General features: G+C 45.0%; 1 protein-coding gene across 1 annotated transcript; it reads left to right on the forward strand.

The window, feature by feature from the left end:
- Positions 1-7,893: 7,893 nt before the first annotated feature.
- On the forward strand, positions 7,894-18,215 carry LOC130490370 (vomeronasal type-2 receptor 26-like). The gene is made up of 4 exons (XM_056864197.1): positions 7,894-8,028; positions 15,004-15,231; positions 15,694-15,820; positions 17,305-18,215. Exons 1-4 carry the CDS (start codon positions 7,894-7,896, stop codon positions 18,213-18,215), a joined length of 1,401 nt encoding a protein of 466 aa, XP_056720175.1.
- Positions 18,216-18,957: the final 742 nt, after the last annotated feature.

The raw sequence follows: 18,957 nt of genomic DNA on the forward strand, positions 1-18,957 counted from the left end.
AAAGCCTAATAGGCCATTCCCAAAAAGCCAAATACATATTCAGCATTTTCGGGTTTCGGTTATTCAAATTTTCTCAGTTCCATGGTTTTGTGCCTTCTCCCGTTTGACTATCTTTGACTGGCTTTGTGAGGAGCCCATAGTGGGGCCATTTTGAGGTAGGGTTGTGTTATTGGAGCCAACTTGGTCCAAGCAACCTTCCAGGTACAACACCCAACAGAGGTCTAGTCTGCATAGCAGAAGAGTAATTTAAAAGAAAGGGCTCAACCAGTCACATCCGGAGGGATATACCCTCCAACTAAAAGCACCATTTTTAATAGCTGCTGACCAGACTTCTGAAAAAGACTCCCTCATCTGTGCAGATGAGCAATCTCCTTCAGAACAGCAGCCTTGGTCGAGACTTCGGATGGCTCCTATTTCACCCCACCCACACATCCCATGAAAACCTGCTTTCAAATTGAAGGTCACCCTGAGTAGTGGCTTCGTTTCCCCACACTGTGACCTTCTCTTGAAATCAGATCTTTTATGACTATATTAAAGGACTGTTCACAGGAAGTCATTTGCCACCAAACGAAATGTCTTCCATTCCTTGTTTTTCTTGCATTTATGCTGTTTTTCTCAGTTTGGAAGCTAATTTGCATGGACGTCACGCAAAGCAACTCAGATACAAATGGAGTGCCCAGACTCTGAGGCGCCAGCCTGCTAATCGGCTCTTCCTACCAGTCCTCAACAACACTGACCTTCTGAACCTGAAAACTGATTGACAGCTCAGCTGGAAAAGGGAGGTGATGCCCATAAAATTGGACCCCCTTTTCCAAACTTCACCAAACTTCAGTGTCCATCTAAGGAGAGTTCCTTGCAGCTATGCTGCAAATTTAGAGACTCTACCTCAAAAAACACCCTGTCTGAAGCCTCGAAAATAAAATCCATAGCCTATAATGAAACTGATTTTTTGGAGGGGGAAACCAGAAAATAAAGCCTAATACCCATTTACCGGTATGGGTATTCAGCTTATTTTGGGTTTACCGAAAAAAACTTGGCCCAATGAACCTGAAATTTACCGCAATAATTTTTTTTTTTTGCCCAGCCCTATCATCGATAGAATTATTAGGCAAGTACTCTGAGGCATATGAACACATGAAGGTGCCTTATACTGAAGCAGACCCTCGGTCCATCAAAGTCAGTATTGTCTACTCAGACGGCAGCCTCTCCAGGGTCTCAGGCAGGGGTCTTTCACTTCACCTACCTGCCTTTTCCCTTTAACTGGAGATGCCAGGGATTGAACCTGGGACCTTCTGCATGCCAAGCAGGTGCTCTACCACTGAGCCACAGACCCTCTCATAGGTACCTATGGACAAAAGACCATTCCTAAGCACATCATGGGCTGGAGTAGTGGATGTATTAAACTTGTGACCTTTTAGCAGAATGACAGAGGACACTCATGAATTTTGTTCACCCACTATCATTTGTGATTGTTCTTTAAAACAAAATGATTTTTTTTTAAATCAAAGAGCAGAAGGATCTCATTCATGCCTTCAAAACAGAAGTCCATCCATGTTGGATTGCCAGTCCAAAAACTGAATAGTTGCTGACAACACAGAGAATAATAGGTGTATCAGGTTGATATCAAGTAGCTGGGTGATTTCTCTTCAGTTGGGTCCAATCTTGGTCTCTTTCTTATATACTTCTGCAGCTCACCCCCTTCTTCCATGAGATGGCATTTTAGCAGAATTTGGTTGAAACCAGTCAATCTGCCAACCTGAAAGTCTGACAGTTGTTGCAGACCCATAAGAAACTAACTTCTGCTGCTCCGTTTTTTTACACAGGGGTTTGTTACGAGGGCCAGATATGACATAAATGTCACTTGGTTGGGCTGGGCCATGTGTATCATTAAATTTAATGCCAGGCACCAGAGATACAAAAGAGCCCCGTGGCGCAGAGTGGTAAGGTACAGTACTGCAGTCCAAGCTCTGCTCACAACCTGAGCTCAATCCCAACGGAAGTTGGTTTCAGGTTTTCAAGGTCGACTCAGCATTCCATCCTTCCGAGGTCAGTAAATGAGTATCCAGCGTGCTGGGGGTAAAGGGAAGATGACTGGGGAAGACACTGGCAAACCACCCCGTAAACAAAGTCTGTCTGGTAAATGTTGTCACGGCCCTGGGTGACCATGAAGGATAATATGCTCATTGAATTCCATATCAGACTCTTAGATGTATAAATGAAGCAGAATAATGCTGTAATGGTTATACAATACTTATTCTCAGAAGGAGGGGTTTTCAGTACTCATAGGCATACAGCTGCAAGGTTATGGGCTGTGTATAGTTGCCTGCCATGTGGATATGAAGAGACATCAGTACTGATAATCAGAAGTAAAGGGATTCTCTTTCTCATATGAGTTATTTTGCTGTCTTGGAGCAAGGTCATTAACTAAGGGTCTTTTTCCCTAGACTAAAGGGTCTTTCTCCTCTAGGAGTGAGAGGTCCTCTCAAGGTCAGATAAGCAGAGGGAATGTTTAAATATCCTGTGAACATGCTGACTGTGAACTGTATGATGTAATGGTGTGTTAGGTTAGCTTCCTTGCAGCTGCTAACCTAGAGGATTAAACTATTCTCCTTATGATATCCTTGCCAAAGATGCAGTGCTAATGCATTGTCAAGGACAAACCCTATATTCTACAGGTGCAGAAGACAGGCACTTCAAGGCCACTGGTGCTTTATCCTATACTCCACAGGTGTAGGAGCAGCAACACCACTGTCATGTGTGCAGTACATGCAGAATCTATATGCCATACTTGATTACTGGATTCTTTCTCTGCCAGCACAAAACATTTCTTTGGAGGTTTTGATTTCTCATATGAGAAATTCCCCTTTTCTTTTCCTTCTTTCTTGGAGAAATGATTTCCTTGTTTAAAGAAAGGACAATGTCGTTTAATATGTCCATGCTTCCCACACTGATGGCATATGATTTCAGTTGTCTTATTTAACTTTACAGCACTCATTGCATTCTCACAATCCCTCAGTTCACACCCCCTGTCTGAGTTCTTAAACTCCTTATATCTATTATCCTCTTCCAGCATACTTATTGCTTGACTCAAGGTTAAGTCTTTCTTAGTTTCAACTTCGTTTTTAAAATTTTCATACTCTGGGCACAGACTTATCAACAACAGTATTATCAAATCCTCATCAAGAAAGTCTTTTCCAGCTGAGCGGAGCTGCTGCACTAAATTCAGAAAATTGTCCAAACGTGCACGCAAGCTCTGATCATTTCTCATTCTGATGGAGAATAACTTTCTTTGCAAAAACATTCTACTTTTCAGAGAGGTATCTATATAAAGTTTCTGAACTTCTTCCCAGATTTCTTTAGCTTTGTCAAAATGAATCACCCTCAAAATGTCCCTGTCTTCCAAACCTTTGAACAGGACTCCTTTTGCTTTGTCATTATGCTCGTCCCATTTGCGTTGCTTTTCTCCCTCGGCATCTGCTGGTCTTGGATCGTTTATCGCACTCCAGTTTCCCAGCTCCATGAGGTGAGTCTGCATACGGGCTTTCCAGATTAAGTAGTTCTGTTCATTCAGTCTTTCTATCACAGCAGCATGCTGATTATTGTAAGCGGCCATCTTGCCTCTCGTGAGCCCTTTCCTTTACTCAGAGATCAGTCCACAACCATCCTCTGCTACCATGAAGGAAATGGAGTTTTTCTTAAGAATGATCCTGAGTCTGATTAAGGACCAAACAAAGTGAGTTTATTCAGAAATCACAAACTTGGTAAACGACTGAGAGACAGGCTTATTTCTAACTAGGGTCCATAACTAACAGTGCAACATGTGGCCTGTTGCTCCTCTCTTTCACGGTAACTAGAAGGAAGAGGAGGGTTGCAATATGGGAACAAACAAGAACACATGAAGAGAAGGGAGAAGGATCACAACCTTTCTATCTATCTAACTCTTACACTTGCTGCCCCTTGCTGATCTTCCTTTCTTTAATCAATCTTTGTGCACTAGACATTGTATTTCCAACATGTTTAACACCCATGCTAAGTTTCCTCAGACAGGAACCATCCAGTCTCACGCCCTTTATCAAATCATCTACTCTTGTAGCCTGCTTACACTCAAAGCCGGGCTCTGCCAGGATCCCTACAATGTCCCTCACTGAAAATTCGGGCCCTGTTTGAACGGAGCTGACAGAGCAACAGATGTTTTTCTTCCACTCTTCCTTCCAATCTGGAACCTGTTAGCTCCTCTGCACACACACACCAAGCAGGAATAAAGAGTATTGATGATTGAGAGAAAGGGGCAGGACCTTTGCCCATCAGTCACACCCTCCCAACCCATCATGGGTCAAAAAGTGTGTTGTCCAGGAATGACCCTCACTCATCCCTGATGCCTTAGGGAGCTCACCAATTCATCCTTCCTGCCTTGGAGCCTGCCTTGTTGCTGACCAACTAGTTGTGGCCTAACCTGTGCATAGACCAGGCCTTTGTATCATATACTCTCCCATGATCATATGGAGCAAGCAGGAAAACAGAGAATCCTCCAGCAAGCCAGTCCTAGAGACCCCCCAAAATTCCTTCCAACTCTATGATTCCTGCTTGGCCACAAAGTGATAAGCAAGTCCCATGCTGCTCCTAGAGAGGGTAGGTAACTCAGCAGGACACAGAAACGGCCTGTCTGGGAAGCCTTCTTGGTAGCTTTTCCATGGCCATTACCCACTGGCTAATCAATTACTGCTCCAGTCAATAAGAGCCCATGTCTCATTGGAATCACAGAGGAAGCTGGGAAACATCATTCCCAGGCCCAATGACCATAAATGAAACACAGTGAGTACCGCAGAGAGTTTGGGACAAAGTGTCTCGCATTTGCATGGATAGGGTTGCCGGGTCCCTATTCACCACTGTCGGGAGGTTTTTGGGGCGGAATCTGAGGAGGGCGGGGTTGGGAAGGGGAAGGACTTCAATGCCATAGAGTCCAATTGCCAGAGTGGTCATTTTTTCCAGGGGAACTGAACTCTAATGGCTGTAGATCAGTTTTAATAGCAGGAGCTCTCCAGCTAGTACCCGGAGGTTGGCAACTAGGGTTGCCAGGACCCTCTTTGCCACCAGTGGGAGATTTTTGGGGCGGAGCCTGAGGAGGTCAGGGTTTGGGAAGGGGAGGGACTTCAATGCCATAGAGTTCAATTGTCAAAGCGGCCATTTTTCTCCCGGTGATCTGATCTCTATCGGCTGGAGATCAGTTGAATTAGCAGGATCTCCTGCTACTACCTGGCAGTTGGCAACCCTATTGGCAACCCTATGCATGCATGTGTGGTAGAATGTGTCTTTTGCCTTTGCTGATTTGTGTGAGAGAGAGAAAGAAGTAAAATAGACAGAATTTTCCATAAAAATGTATTGTTTCTATAACGATCACAACTGCATATGCGCTCCCACTAATGCATCATTTATAAAGTCAGGCCCAGACCCAGCATAAGAATCCCACCACTGCTTGAAATGTGGAGCAGACATTGGCTAAGGTCTCATCACACAAGCATGGATTTTTTTGGCCTTGCAGAGATTTCATGAGTTTGGAAAAGTTGACGACCAGCCCTGTAATTATAAAAATTACTGTAATTTCACTCCGTTTCTTGTCGAAGCCTCCCAGTGGCAGTAGCCAACTGGAAAACAATTTGTAACTGAAACTCCTTAATATACGTGGATAACATGATACAATCTATAAAGGCTCCCGTGAAAGGACATCCCACAGCTGAGGTGGGCAGAGCTTTGCCACTCTCGGTTCTGATTGAAAACACTCCAGATAGGGACTTGAGTCACTGTGAAGCCTCCTTGATCTTCATGAGCCTTGTGGATGGTTGCGTGTGGTCTCTTTTGAGACAGATGTTGCCAGTAACAGTGCTGGGGTCCGTGTTGGTGACAATGCAGGTGTGCAGGTGGAGGGGAGCTGCCGAGGGGCAAGCACTGAAGCCGCTGTTGTTGCTGGTTTTCTTTCTAGTACTCCCTCCCTTGTTTGGTTCGCCTTTGTATTCGTCCTCGGACACCTTCCCAGGAATGGATAAACTGCACTCCGATAGAACTGCCGATAATATTATCCTCGGGGGATTTGCATCCATTATATTCCTTGAAATGCCTTCACCTACTTTTGCAGAACATCCACCATCTTTCAATATAAGCGGGTAAGAAGATTTTAAACAGGTTTGCATGGCTGCACATGCAACCATTCGCAATGCATTATAAAGAAAATCCACAGAATATTTTTTTTAACAATTTTGCATTACTGTTGTGGTAAAAATGGACATGCAATGAGTGAAAGTAGGGCAGGACTGAAAGTTGCTATATTTATTATCTTGGGCAAAGTGACTATTTCATTGAACAACACTGAATTTCAGTTCAAGTTCTCTGCTCCATCTTTTCCAGAGATGCCATTTTATTTGTGAGTAATGTGCAGGGGAAAGAATTTCTGCTTTGGTATCATGGAGTTCCTATGAAGTGATACCTATGGCATAAGACTTGCAAACTAAAACTATTATTACTCCTATCATTTTGTGATCATAAATAATATCTTTAAAAGAAATTCCAACCTCTTCAGTGATTTTGTGCTCTCTGCAGCTCTACAATGTTTCCATACAAAACAAACACCATCCTTCTTCCTGTTTTAGTAATCCCATTATCTTCTTTAAAAAATCTTATTGCAGCCCACAACTTAAAAACTATCAACATGTACTCGCTTTTCTGTTTGCCATTGATGAGATTAACAAGAATTCCAAGATAATACCTAATACTACACTGCAGTCAGAGATCTATGACAACCATTTTGAAGAAATTATAACCAGTAGGAACACTCTTGATCTACTCTTCACTCAACCCGGGAAAGTCCCCAATTACAATTGCGTGAGGAAAGAGAAGGTGTTGGTCACCATTGGTGGACTCACTTCCCAAAACTCCATCCAGATGTCCAACATATTAAATACCTTCAAGATTCCACAGGTAGGTTTGTTATGGATATTTCGAATGTAAATGAGGAGTGCCTTTCTTCAAACAATCCATTTAATAATGTTTCTCCATCTGGTTAGAAATTGCCTCTGATACGAATCTCGACTACAGAAGCTCACTTATGTTGGATAACATTTATTAAAAACATATTTTAGCCTGAAAACAAATGAATATTTTTTCACTTGTCTAAAAGTGTTTGGTGTTTCCTCCTAGCTCGGTTATGGGTCCTTTGACCCACTGTTGAGTGACCGAATTCAGTTCCCATCCTTCTATCGAATGGTGCCAAATGAAAATGTTCAATATATTGGGATTGTCCGCCTCCTGAAGCATTTCAGATGGACTTGGATTGGCCTTCTTGTGGTAGATAATGACAGTGGAGAAACGTTTCTGAGGACCCTCATTCCTCTGCTCACCCAGAACAACATTTGTATTGCATTCCTGGAAAAGACTCCGGTACTAGCTTTATCCATGGCTTTGAAACCCATGCAGAAAACATTTAAACCAATACTTACTGCTTTCTGCTTAACCAAGGCCAAAGTGGTTCTTGACTATGGAGATAGCAACTTTATGATGCTTTTACAACGGATTGTAGAAAATAACCATCAGTATCAAATGTATTGTGGAGAAAAAGTTTGGATCAGAACACTTCAGTGGGATTTTAGTGATGTTGCTTTTGACCAGAAGGCCCCCTTAAAATCCTTGAATGGCACCTTGTCCTTCATGCTCCACACGAATGTGGTGCCAGGGTTCCAAGACTTTCTTCGGAAAATAAATCCCTACAAGCCCATGTTTTCCTTCCTCTATGGATTCTGGCAGTTGATATTTAAGTGTGACTTGCCGAGTCACCATCTGTACAGAGAAAAATGCACTGGGGAGGAGAAACTGGTCAGCCTCCCTGGATATGTATTTGAAATGGGGATGTCTGGCCAGAGCTACAGTATCTACAATGCTGTCTATGCGGTCGCACATGCTCTCCATGTCTCCTTGAGATCCAATCAAAAGGCAATGGGGAATGGGGGCACAGTAGAGCTCCAGAATGTCCACCCGTGGCAGGTAGGATCTTCTACTAGCATCAGCCTAAAATATTGTCTAGCATGTAAACAGTAGGAGTCCACTGGCTGACTTCAGATTTAAGACAATGGTGACAATGTCATGGGGGGGGGCATCAGGATTTTAGAGATACTTAGCTGGGGCATGGCCAAAAAAAGGTTAAGAACCACAGGTCTAATCTGTTCGTTATGGTGGTAAGAATGTTGTTATCTTATGGTATAGCCGAAACATAGGGGAAAGAAGCTTCCTACTATACCTGCTATGATTCAGCTGAGCTGAGCTGGGGACTACAGGCAGGAGTGAGTTTAAACTTTGCCTTTTTAAAAACGCTGGTAAGCCTAACTAAACTGAGAATTTAATTGAGGTTTGCTGGGAGAGGGTTGTGAGTGTTGTGCCAGGGGGAGTGATTAAGGTTGATTGCTGCCTGAAAGCTTGATTGTTCCCTTGTTAAGTGGGGTTGTTGTGATTGGAGAGGTGTCTGAGAGGTGGGGGCTGTGTGCATTTAAATTTCAAGGCTCCTGCTCGCCAGAGGCTCTTGCCCTGTGGCTCTTAGCCTGTGGATCGTGACTGGGATCTGTAGGTGAGTTTAAAATATTTTTATCTTAGCAGAGTAACTCTCTCCATCCGGTTGGAGTACTGAGCAACTTGAATATCTATGTGAATTAGCAGCAGATAGCTGCAGGGCAAGGAACTTCGGCACTCAGTTCTTATTTGGTATAGGAAGAGTGCAAGAGAGTAAAGGGCAGGGTTACAACATCAAAGAATAATATAATAATAAATTAATTAATAAAATACCAATTATGAAGGTAGAAAGCCAGCAGGGGTCGGGGGGCTATCCAGTGTGCTGCATGGAGTGTCACATGTATGATTATCTGCCTGCTGGACAGAAGTCGTGGGTGTGCGCTCGGTGCAGGGAGCTCCTGGCTCTCAGGAAGCGAGTTCACTTCCTCGAGGTCAAGGGAGCTCAATTGGAGGAGCTGAGGCAGGCAGAGAGAGAGGTGACTAAGGACTCTGGGGATGAAATAGTCACATCCCAGTCCCAAGGTGACGGCAACCTGCCAGTCACGGATGATGGAGCCCTTGGGGAAGGAGGCCATCTCACTGAGGTAGGGGACCTCTTTTTTGGTGGATGAACAGATATCCTCTTGTACCAAGGATATGCCTCAGAGGGGAGGGGGGCTTCTTGTAGTGGGGGATTCAATCCTTAGGAATGTAGATAGCTGGGTTTCTGGTGGAATCATGGACCACATGGTGACTTGCCTGCCTAGTGCGAAGGTTGCTGACATTACCCATCATATAGGTAGTCTGGTAGGCAGTGCTGGGGAGGAGCCAGTGGTTGTGGTGCATGTTGGCACCAACGACTTGGGGAAATGTAGTCCGGAGGTCTTGGAATCCAAATTTAGGTTGCTAGGCAGGAGACTAAAAGCCAGGACCTTCAAGGTAGCTTTCTCAGAAATGCTACCTGTTCCACGTGCAGGAGCAGCTAGGCAGGCACAGTTGGTGAGTCTCAATGCGTGGATGAGATGGTGGTGCAGGGATTTGTAAGGAACTGGGCAACATTTTGGGACAAGCCGGGCCTATACAAAAGGGATGGGCTCCACTTGAACCAGGAATGGACCAGACTGCTGGCGCGTAATATAAAAAAGGTGGAAGCAGCTTTTAAACTGAACCTGGGGGGAAAGCTGACAGGAGCTGAGAAGCATCCAGGCAAACTCAGTTTACATGGACAAAGGGAAAATTGCTTCAGATTACCCACATGGGAATTACTTGGACATGAAAGGGAATGGGGGAAAAATGATGGATAGCCACTTAAAGATGCCCAAAGACACATGCCAGGCAAGTCGAAAGAGAGAAACATTGTGGAGGGGTTTCTATGCTAATGCTAGAAGCCTCCAAGCAAAAATGGGGGAATTAGAGTGCATGGTTTTAAGGGAAAACATAGATATAGTGAGCATTACAGAAACCTGGTGGAGGGGAGTAGGGCTGTCAAAAAAAAAATTCGGTACAGTTCGGATTCGGCCGAATTTGGCCCTTGTGGGTTCGGTACGTGCCGAAGTCCGAACTCCCCCACTTCGGATCCGTTCAATTCGGCGGGAATTCAAAGTTCGGAAACAAATTCGGCCGAATAAAGCCATTAAAAACACAACCGCGCCTTTCCGCGGCTCTGGGGGGGCATTTTTGGGCTTAGAGGTCCCAAACTTTTGGCAGAGCTTCAAAGGACGTTTATTGAAAGACTCCCCAAGTTTTGTAAAGATTGGGTCAGGGGGGGCTGAGATATGGGCCCTGAAAGGGGTCCCCCACCCTTAATGTTGTGCATCTCTCAGCAGAGCTTGCCGCCCACGCACAAAGCTCCCAGCCCGACAACAGCGGAGAAATTAGCAAAACAACTGCAAACACAACCTTGTTAAACAACACCTTTGCAACACACAACTGAAACCTCCCCCCTCAAACCAGGGAGCGAGAGACTCGAGGGGGAACACACACCCCAGGCAGAACCGACGAAAGCCCCCTTTGGCTTCCCCCCCACCCACAGAAACTGCTCCCTCCCCACACACACACAGACTCTGCTTTCCCCCACACACACACACATACACAGGAGAAAAATTATAGATTAAAGCCCCCAAAGGGGTCTTACTGTGGCTGTCTTCTGTTCCATCAAGAGGGGCTGTAATCCAAAGATGATTCCAATTAGGCACGGAACGTTTTGCTCTGGAGAGGAGATGCACACAGGATAGGATCGGCTGCCCCATTCATCCCAATAGGGGAAAGGGGAAAGGGGAAAGCCCATATCTCGGGACCCCCTGACCCAATGTTCACAAAACTTGGGGGGTTCCTTAAGAAGCTTAATCTAAAGTTCCAGTGAAAGTTTTGTGTCTGCACCCCCAAAAATGCGCCCCCTGCAGCCATGGAAAGAGAAAAGGGGGGGAGGCGATATTTCTGCCCCCACTGAACCCATCTTTACAAAACTTGGGTAGTATCTTAAGAATAATTCACTGAAGCTATGCTAAAAGTTTGGGGGCTATTTCCCCAAAAAAGCGCCCCCTGCAGCCACATAAATGGAAAAGGGGGGAGGGAAAAGAGGGAGAGCCCATATCTCGAGACCCCCTGACCCAATGTTTACAAAACTTGGGGGGTATCTAAAGAACACTGGTCTGAAACTCCGCTCAAAGTTTGGGATTTGTACCCCCAAAAATGCGTCCCCTGCAGCCATGGAAAGAAAAAAGGGGGGAGCCCATATCTCGGGACCCCCTGACCCAATGTTTACAAAACTTGGGGGGTACCTTAAGAAGCTTCATCTGAAGTTCCAGTGAAAGTTTTGTGTGTGCACCCCAAAAAATGCGCCCCCTGCAGCCACAGAAAGGAGCGAATGTGCACAAGCACCCCCCCACACACACACGAGGATTTCGCTCTCTCACTCTCTCTCCCTGGCCGGGCCGCACATCAGCTGATTCCTCCAGTACTCAATCCTGACGATTGGCCAGAAGAAGACCCAGCTTGCCCACCGATTGGCCGGGGGAGGAGAATGCTGCTTACTGACGGTTATGCTGCTTACTGACGGCCGAATTGGCCGAATTTATTTGCGAACTCCCGAACTCGCTGAATTCGGCCCCCCCTGTTGCCCGCCAGTTTTGAGTTCGGATCCGTCCGAACAGAAAAGCACCGAATCAGGGGAAATTCGGTTGATTTTCAGTTCGGACCGAACCGAATTGACAGCCCTAGAGGGGAGAGAACCAATGGGATACAGTCCTCCCTGGTTACAAACTGAATAGAAATGACAGGGAAGGGCGTATTGGAGAGGGTGTTGCTATGTATATCAAGGAGGCATAGTGTCTAATAAGCTAGAGACCATAAAAAGGGCAGACTCGTCCACAGAATCCTTATGGGTGACGATTCTGGGCCCCAAAGGAGACTTAGTACGGGGGATGTTCTATAGGCCCCCTGACCAAATGGCTCAGGGTGATCTTGAGATGGAGAATGAAATTAGGGAAGCATGTAAAGGTAATGAAGTAGTAATAATGGGAGACTTCAACTTCCCTCATATTGATTGGATAAATGTATGCTCCAGACAAGCCAAAGAGATAAATTTTTTAGACATCCTTAATGACTGTGCCCTTGAACAGTTGGTCATAGACCCAACCAGAGGGGAGGCGATCCTGGATTTAATACTCTGTGGTGCTGCCAGTGATTTAGTGCGGGATGTAGATGTAGTTGAGCCAGTTGGCAATAGTGATCCCAATGGCATCAAATTTAATTTATATGCAAGTGGGAAAGTGACTGGGAAATCTCACACAATTTCCTTTGACTTTAAAAGAGGGAACTTCTCTAAAATGAGAAAACTGGTAAAGAGGAAGTTGAAAGGAACAGTTAGGAGGGTTAAATCTCTTGAAAAGGCTTGGGGGTTACTCAAGTCCACATTACTAGAGGCTCAGCTAGCTTGTATACCGCAGGTCAGGAAAGGTAGTAATAAGTCCAGGAGGTCACCACCATGGCTAACGGGTAAGGTGAAGGAAGCAATTAGAGAAAAAAGTCTTCCTTCAGAGACTGGAAGGTTTGCCCAAACGAGGCGAACAGAAGCAAACACAAACTTGCACAAAAGAAATGCAAGCAGATAATTAGAGATGCAAAAAAAGATTTTGAGGGGCATATTGCTAAACACATCAAAACAAACAATAAGAAATTCTTTAGGTATATTAGGAGTAGGAAACCAGCTAGGGAAGTGGTTGGACCATTGGATGACAATGGGAGTAAAGGAACTCTAAGGGAGGATAAAGCGATTGCTGAAAAACTAAATGAATTCTTCTCATCTGTCTTCACTGTTGAAGATACAGGGCAGATTCCTTCTCCTGAACAGAGATTTTGGAGAGGGGAAAATGAGGAACTCAGGCAAATAGTGGTAACAAGGCAGGAAGTCCTAGAACGTCTAGACAAACTGCAAACTAACAAGTCACAGGGACCAGACGGTATTCATCCTAGAGTTCTTCAAGAACTCAAATGGGAAATTGCTGAACTTCTAATAAAAATATGTAATATGTCCCTTCGATCAGCCTCTGTAGCAGAGGACTGGAGAATGGCCAATGTAACACCCATGTATAACAAAAGGTTCCAGGGGGGACCCAGGAAATTACAGGCCAGTTAGCTTAATGTCTGTTCCGGGTAAATTAGTGGAAAGCATTATTAAAGATAGAATTGTCAAGCACATAGAAGGGCAAGGTCTGCTGGGCAAAACCCAACATGGCTTCTGTAAGGGTAGGTCCTGTCTCACTAACTTATTAGAGTTTTTTGAAAGCGTCAATAAGCATGTGGACAGGAATGAGCCTGTAGATATTGTGTATTTGGATTTACAAAAAGCTTTTGACAAAGTCCCCCACCAAAGACTGCTAAGCAAACTTCATAGTCATGGGATAAGAGGACAAGTCCTCTTATGGATTGAGAGCTGGCTGAAAAATAGGAAGCAGAGAGTAGGAATCAATGGTCAGTTCTCACAATGGCGGGATGTGAGCAGTGGGATGCCTCAGGGATCTGTGTTGGGACCATTGCTTTTCAACCTGTTTGTCAATGACCTGGAGTTGGGGTTAAACAGTGAAGTAGCCAAGTTTGCAGATGACACCAAATTATTTAGGGTGGTTAAAACAAAATTGGACTGTGAAGAGCTCCAGCAGGATCTCTGCATACTGGAAGAATGGGCATTAAAATGGCAAATGAGATTCAATGTGAGTAAGTGTAAAGTGATGCATATTGGGACAAAAAATCCCAACTTCACATATACACTGATGGGATCTGTGGTGGCAGCGACAAACCAAGAAAGGGATCTTTGGGTGGTAGTGGATAGCTCAATAAAGATGTCAACCCAGTGTGCGGCTGCTGTAAAAAAGGAAAATTCCATGCTGGCCATAATTAGACGAAGAATAGAGAATAAAACTGCTGATATCATACTGCCCTTTTACAAATCTATGGTGAGACCACACTTGGAATACTGTGTACAGTTCTGGTCACCACACCTAAAAAAGGATATTACAGAGCTTGAGAAGGTGCAGAAAAGAGCAACCAAAATGATTAGGGGACTAGAGCAACTGTTCTATGGGGAGCGGTTAAGACGCTTAGGGCTGTTTAACTCGGAAAGAAGGCGGCTGAGGGGAGACATGATAGAGGTCTATAAAATTATGCATGGTTTGGAGAGAGTGGACAGGGAGAAGTTTTTCTCCCTCTCCCATAATACTAGAACACGGGGTCATCTGCTAAAGCTGGAGGGTGAGAGATTCAAAACAGATAAAAGGAAGTATTTTTTCACACAACACATAGTTAAATTGTGGAACTCCCTGCCTCAGGATGTGGTGATGGCTGCCAGCTTGGAGGGCTTTAAAAGGGGAGTGGACATATTCATGGAGGAGAGGGGTATTCATGGCTGTTAGTTAGAATGGATATTAGTCATGCTGCATACCTATTCTCTCTAGTATCAGAGTAGCATGCCTATTATTTTGGGTGCGGTGGAACACAGGCAGGATGGTGCTGCTGCACTCGTCTTGTTAGTGGCTTCCTAGAGGCACCTGGTTGGCCACTGTGTGAACAGACTGCTGGACTTGATGGGCCTTGGTCTGATCCAGCAGGGCCTTTCTTATGTTCATATGTTCTTATGTATTATTATTATTATTGACCTGCTCTAACTGCACTGTTTTCTACTAGTGTATTTTCTGCATTGCTTAACATATCATGTGCCTAGTTTAAGACTGCTGTACCATGAGTTCTATTACCTTGCCTGTTAGATTACTCATCCTATTGATGGCATCGATTTACCACTTACATTGGGCAGTCCACTTTGAGTCTCCGTGAGAAAGGTGGACCATACATAAAGTAAAGAAATAAAATAATTAGAAGCTGGAGATTTATGGTAAAATGTCATTTCAATAAACTCAAGAAAGGGGAGATTTTTCATTCAATTACCGGCCATATCCTATAATCATTTCCCCCCCTCCAACCTAGCTTCACTCCTTTTTGAAAAACGTTCGGTTCAACAATAGCGCTGGGGAAGAAATATTTTTCGATGAGAATGGGGAGTTGGCAGCTGGTTGCGATATCATCAATTGGGTCACCTTTCCAAATCGGTCCTTCCAGAGAGTCCAGGTTGGACGAGTGGCCCTCTGGGCTCCGGACGGTGAAGAGTTCTCCATTGACAAGGACGTGATTGTGTGGAAGCAAAGGCTACACCAGGTGGGAATCGTCGTTGCTTTCCTGATAAGCAGTTGTATGAAGCATCTTGACTCCTCGAGCAGGGTATACATATCAGAGGTCTGCCCTTTGGTCAGTGCCTGGAGAACACCTCTGTACGTTCTCCCTGTTGTTTTTCAGACTGAAGTCCTTTCTGCTGTTTAGACTTTGTGCCTCACAAATTCATTGGTAATTTATTTTATTATGTGTGAAAAACAGATGTGAGGGAGGTAACTAAATCTCCCATGGTGCTTTGTAAAACTGAGGACATGTGAAAGCCCAACAATGAAAAAGCAAGTGACTTATTGTACCTTAACTGCCAGACCCACAAGGGCAGATCTTTTTGGAAGATGGAACTTTACCAAATCTGCCCTTCAACTCAGGTGACGAGAATTCAGCATTGAGACTCAGTAAAAATAAAACATTTTTTTCTGCCTTTAACTCCCTTCCTTCTGGCTGCATTAGACTCCGCCCCATTCCACATGCGTTGCCAGCTGCCAGCCCGGGTACAGCAAAACCATTCGGGAAGGGGAACAGATTTGCTGCTATGATTGTTCTCCGTGCCCGGAAAGCATGATATCAGTCCAGAAGGGTAAGATACATCATCTGACGTACGCTGGTTATGACGGCATGTCAGTTGTCAAATGTATTTTGTTTGCTCGCTTACATTCTTTGTAGTTTGCCCTTCTCACTGGGACTGAAGGCTGACTACTCAGAGCAGGTCAGTACAAATCAGTAGGATGGACTATTCAGTAGGCAATGCAATAAGATTAGGACTGTAGAAATCAGGAACCAACAAGAAACCTGAAAACAGAACTGAAGCCAAGCATAAATATTAACACGACACTTTAAATGATGCCAAATTACATAGCAGGATCCTACTTACAACTGCGATACACAGCAGTATAAACCACAGACCCTAATAGTTTATCCAAGTAACTTTGTGAACCATTTTGTTGAAGGGCAACCCTATTGCCTGCCTACAGATTCCTCATGAATGGTTCAGTTTTGCATAGTTTGTGGGAAGCCAGGAGAGTGGTTGTCCTTGACGAGAGCCGGGGCTTTTTCAGCCTTGGCTCAAGCCTAGTGGAATACTTTGCCTGGTACCATCAGGGCCATGAGGGAGCTTACAGAGTTCAGCAGGGCCTGCCAAACAGAGCTTTTCCGCCAGGCCATGGGTACCATCATTACTGGCCTCCCTCCCCTTCCCATAAGTATATTGTACGGTTTTGGAGGGGTGGCTGCCTGCCCTAAAATCAGCACAAGGGTCACTGCATGCCATCTTTGATTTTGATTTTTGATTTAATGATTTTATGCCTAAGGTTGCCAGGTCCCTCTTCGCCACTGGTGGGAAGTTTGTGGGGTGGGGTCTAAGGAGGGCAGGGTCTGGGGGGAGGCTGGAGCCTTCCAAGTCCCACCGTGTACAAGCTCCGAGCGCGCACACAGCGGGGCTGGGACTCGGAGGAAGGCTACAGCCTTCCTTTCCATGTTACAAGCCCTATGGGGCTTGTAGCATGTGTGGGGGAGGCTGGAGCCTTCCAAGCCCTGCTGTGCACTGCACACGCTTGGAGCGCGCGCGCGCAGCAGGGCTGGGAGGAACGCTGCATCCTTCCTTTCCATGCTACAAGCCCAATCAGGCTTGCAGCATGGAACAGGAGGCTGGAGCCTTCTCGGGAGCATGCAGGGGATTGTTCCCCCCTTTCTGCTCCTCCTGCCCGCCATCAGCTGGTCAATGGGCAGCCCGGTTGATTGGCGGGCAATTGCCCGCCACAACCGGGCAGTTGGAAACCCTATTTATGCCTTAGAGTTTTATATAACTGTTCTATGGATGTTTTATAGATGTTATGAATGTTTGCATAGTTTAAAAGGTTGTTACCATCCCTGAGCCGGCTGCAGCCAGAGAGAGCGGGTTAGAAATGTGACAAATGAATAAATAAATGATTTTTTATTTCATATGTGTTGTTCTCTCTTGCAATCCATCATGCCATATTTAGAGAATACATGATTGGTTGCTGCAATGAGGATGAATGAGTCAGGTTTGGATCAGGAGAACCTCAGTGTCGTCTTTGTTTCCAGACGCAGATCACTGCAACAGCTGCCCAGAAGATCAGCATCCAAACACGAACCAGGATCGATGTGTCCCCAAAACCATGACCTACCTGTCTTACAGAGAACCCTTGGGAATGCTTTTGGCTTCTTTGGCCGCATTCTTCTCTATAGTCACCGGTGTGGTGATGTGGAGCTTCATCCAGAACCATAATACTCCCATTGTCAGAGCCAACAACTGGACCATCACCTGTATTTTGCTCTGTTCGCTGCTGCTTTGTTTTCTCTGCTCCTTGCTATTTATCGGCAAGCCAGGGAAGGTGACCTGCCTCGTCCGGCAAGTAATGTTTGGCATCATCTTCTCCGTCGCTGTTTCTTCTGTCTTGGCCAAAACCATCACTGTGGTTCTGGCTTTCATGGCCACAAAGCCAGGAAACAGGATGAGGAAATGGTTAGGGAAGAAATTGTCAGTCTTGGTCATCATTCTGTGTTTACTTATTCAAACTGGCATCTGTTCTTTGTGGTTGACTACCTCTCCCCCCTTCCCAGAGTTTGATATGCACTCCCAGAGTCATCAGATCATCATACAATGCAACGAAGGGTCTGAGATCATGTTTTATCTTGTGCTGGGCTATATGGGCCTTCTGGCCATCATCAGCTTCACCGTGGCGTTCCTTGCCAGAAAGTTGCCGGATACTTTTAACGAGGCCAAGCTGATCACCTTCAGCATGTTGCTGTTCTGCAGTGTTTGGGTGTCCTTTGTCCCAACCTACCTGAGCACCAAGGGGAAATACATGGTGGCCGTGGAGGTCTTCTCCATCTTGACCTCCAGTGCTGGATTGTTGGGCCTCATCTTCCTTCCGAAATTCTACATAATTACCCTGCAACCTGAGCTGAACACTCGGGTACAGTTAGCCAGGAGAAAGAATTGTGACGCTTAATACCTGAAGTTTTTTTTTCCTCTTGCATTAAGTCCGTCTTCCAAAAGGTGTAATTTATTAGTATTTCCTTCAAGGTACATTTGCAGTTTTCCTTTTGTGGTTGCAAAAAAGTAGACATTATACAAAGGCTGATCTTTAACAGAAATTGCAGACGATTTACCTTTTTGCTCCTGCATGACCGACTGTTCCAGCCAAAATCTCGTCTCCAAAATTATTAAAGTTGCTGCAGACCTATTGCACAGAGGACATCTGGGCTAAAGACTGGCCAGTGTGAAGGGTTATCAAAACCTGGGGGAAGAAAGGGGCAGATGAGGACGTGGGAAAAGAGGGGTAGGGAGCTTGAACAGGAGGGGGAATTGTAGCCAGGTCCCAATGCCTTTGAAATTCCTATTCTAAACGCAACCGACTGTTGAGTCAGTAAGAACTTTGTATTTTAAAATATACTTTTCACTTGTTTTAGAAGCAAACGGTAAGTTTTTGAAAAATAAAAACCCACATAATCTAATAAAAAATATGAGATTAGGTTGTCGTCAATAAACGTCCTACACCATATATACCTTTTTCTTGTTCAACAAATATTTATCAAGTGCATTTTTGCTGAAACCATCTGGCAACTCTAGTTTCGTCCATAATTAGGGATGACAAGAATGAGTGTAGGATGCTACATCATCGAATTAGGGCTGTGCAGATCGATAAACCTGAACCAAAAATAAACCCAAATTAGCCATTTTGGCAACATTCC

Source organism: Euleptes europaea, chromosome 18 (assembly GCF_029931775.1).
Source record: "Euleptes europaea isolate rEulEur1 chromosome 18, rEulEur1.hap1, whole genome shotgun sequence".
Taxonomy (NCBI): Eukaryota; Metazoa; Chordata; class Lepidosauria; order Squamata; family Sphaerodactylidae; genus Euleptes; species Euleptes europaea.

Bases quoted from the DNA above. Each gene is read 5' to 3' on its own strand.
- LOC130490370 (XM_056864197.1), top strand. From the start codon at position 7,894: ATGTCTGGCCAGAGCTACAGTATCTACAATGCTGTCTATGCGGTCGCA. The intron at 15,232-15,693 runs GTGGGAATCGTC...TGGCTGCATTAG, and splicing joins GGAAGCAAAGGCTACACCAG to ACTCCGCCCCATTCCACATG. The intron at 15,821-17,304 runs GTAAGATACATC...CTTTGTTTCCAG, and splicing joins CATGATATCAGTCCAGAAGG to ACGCAGATCACTGCAACAGC.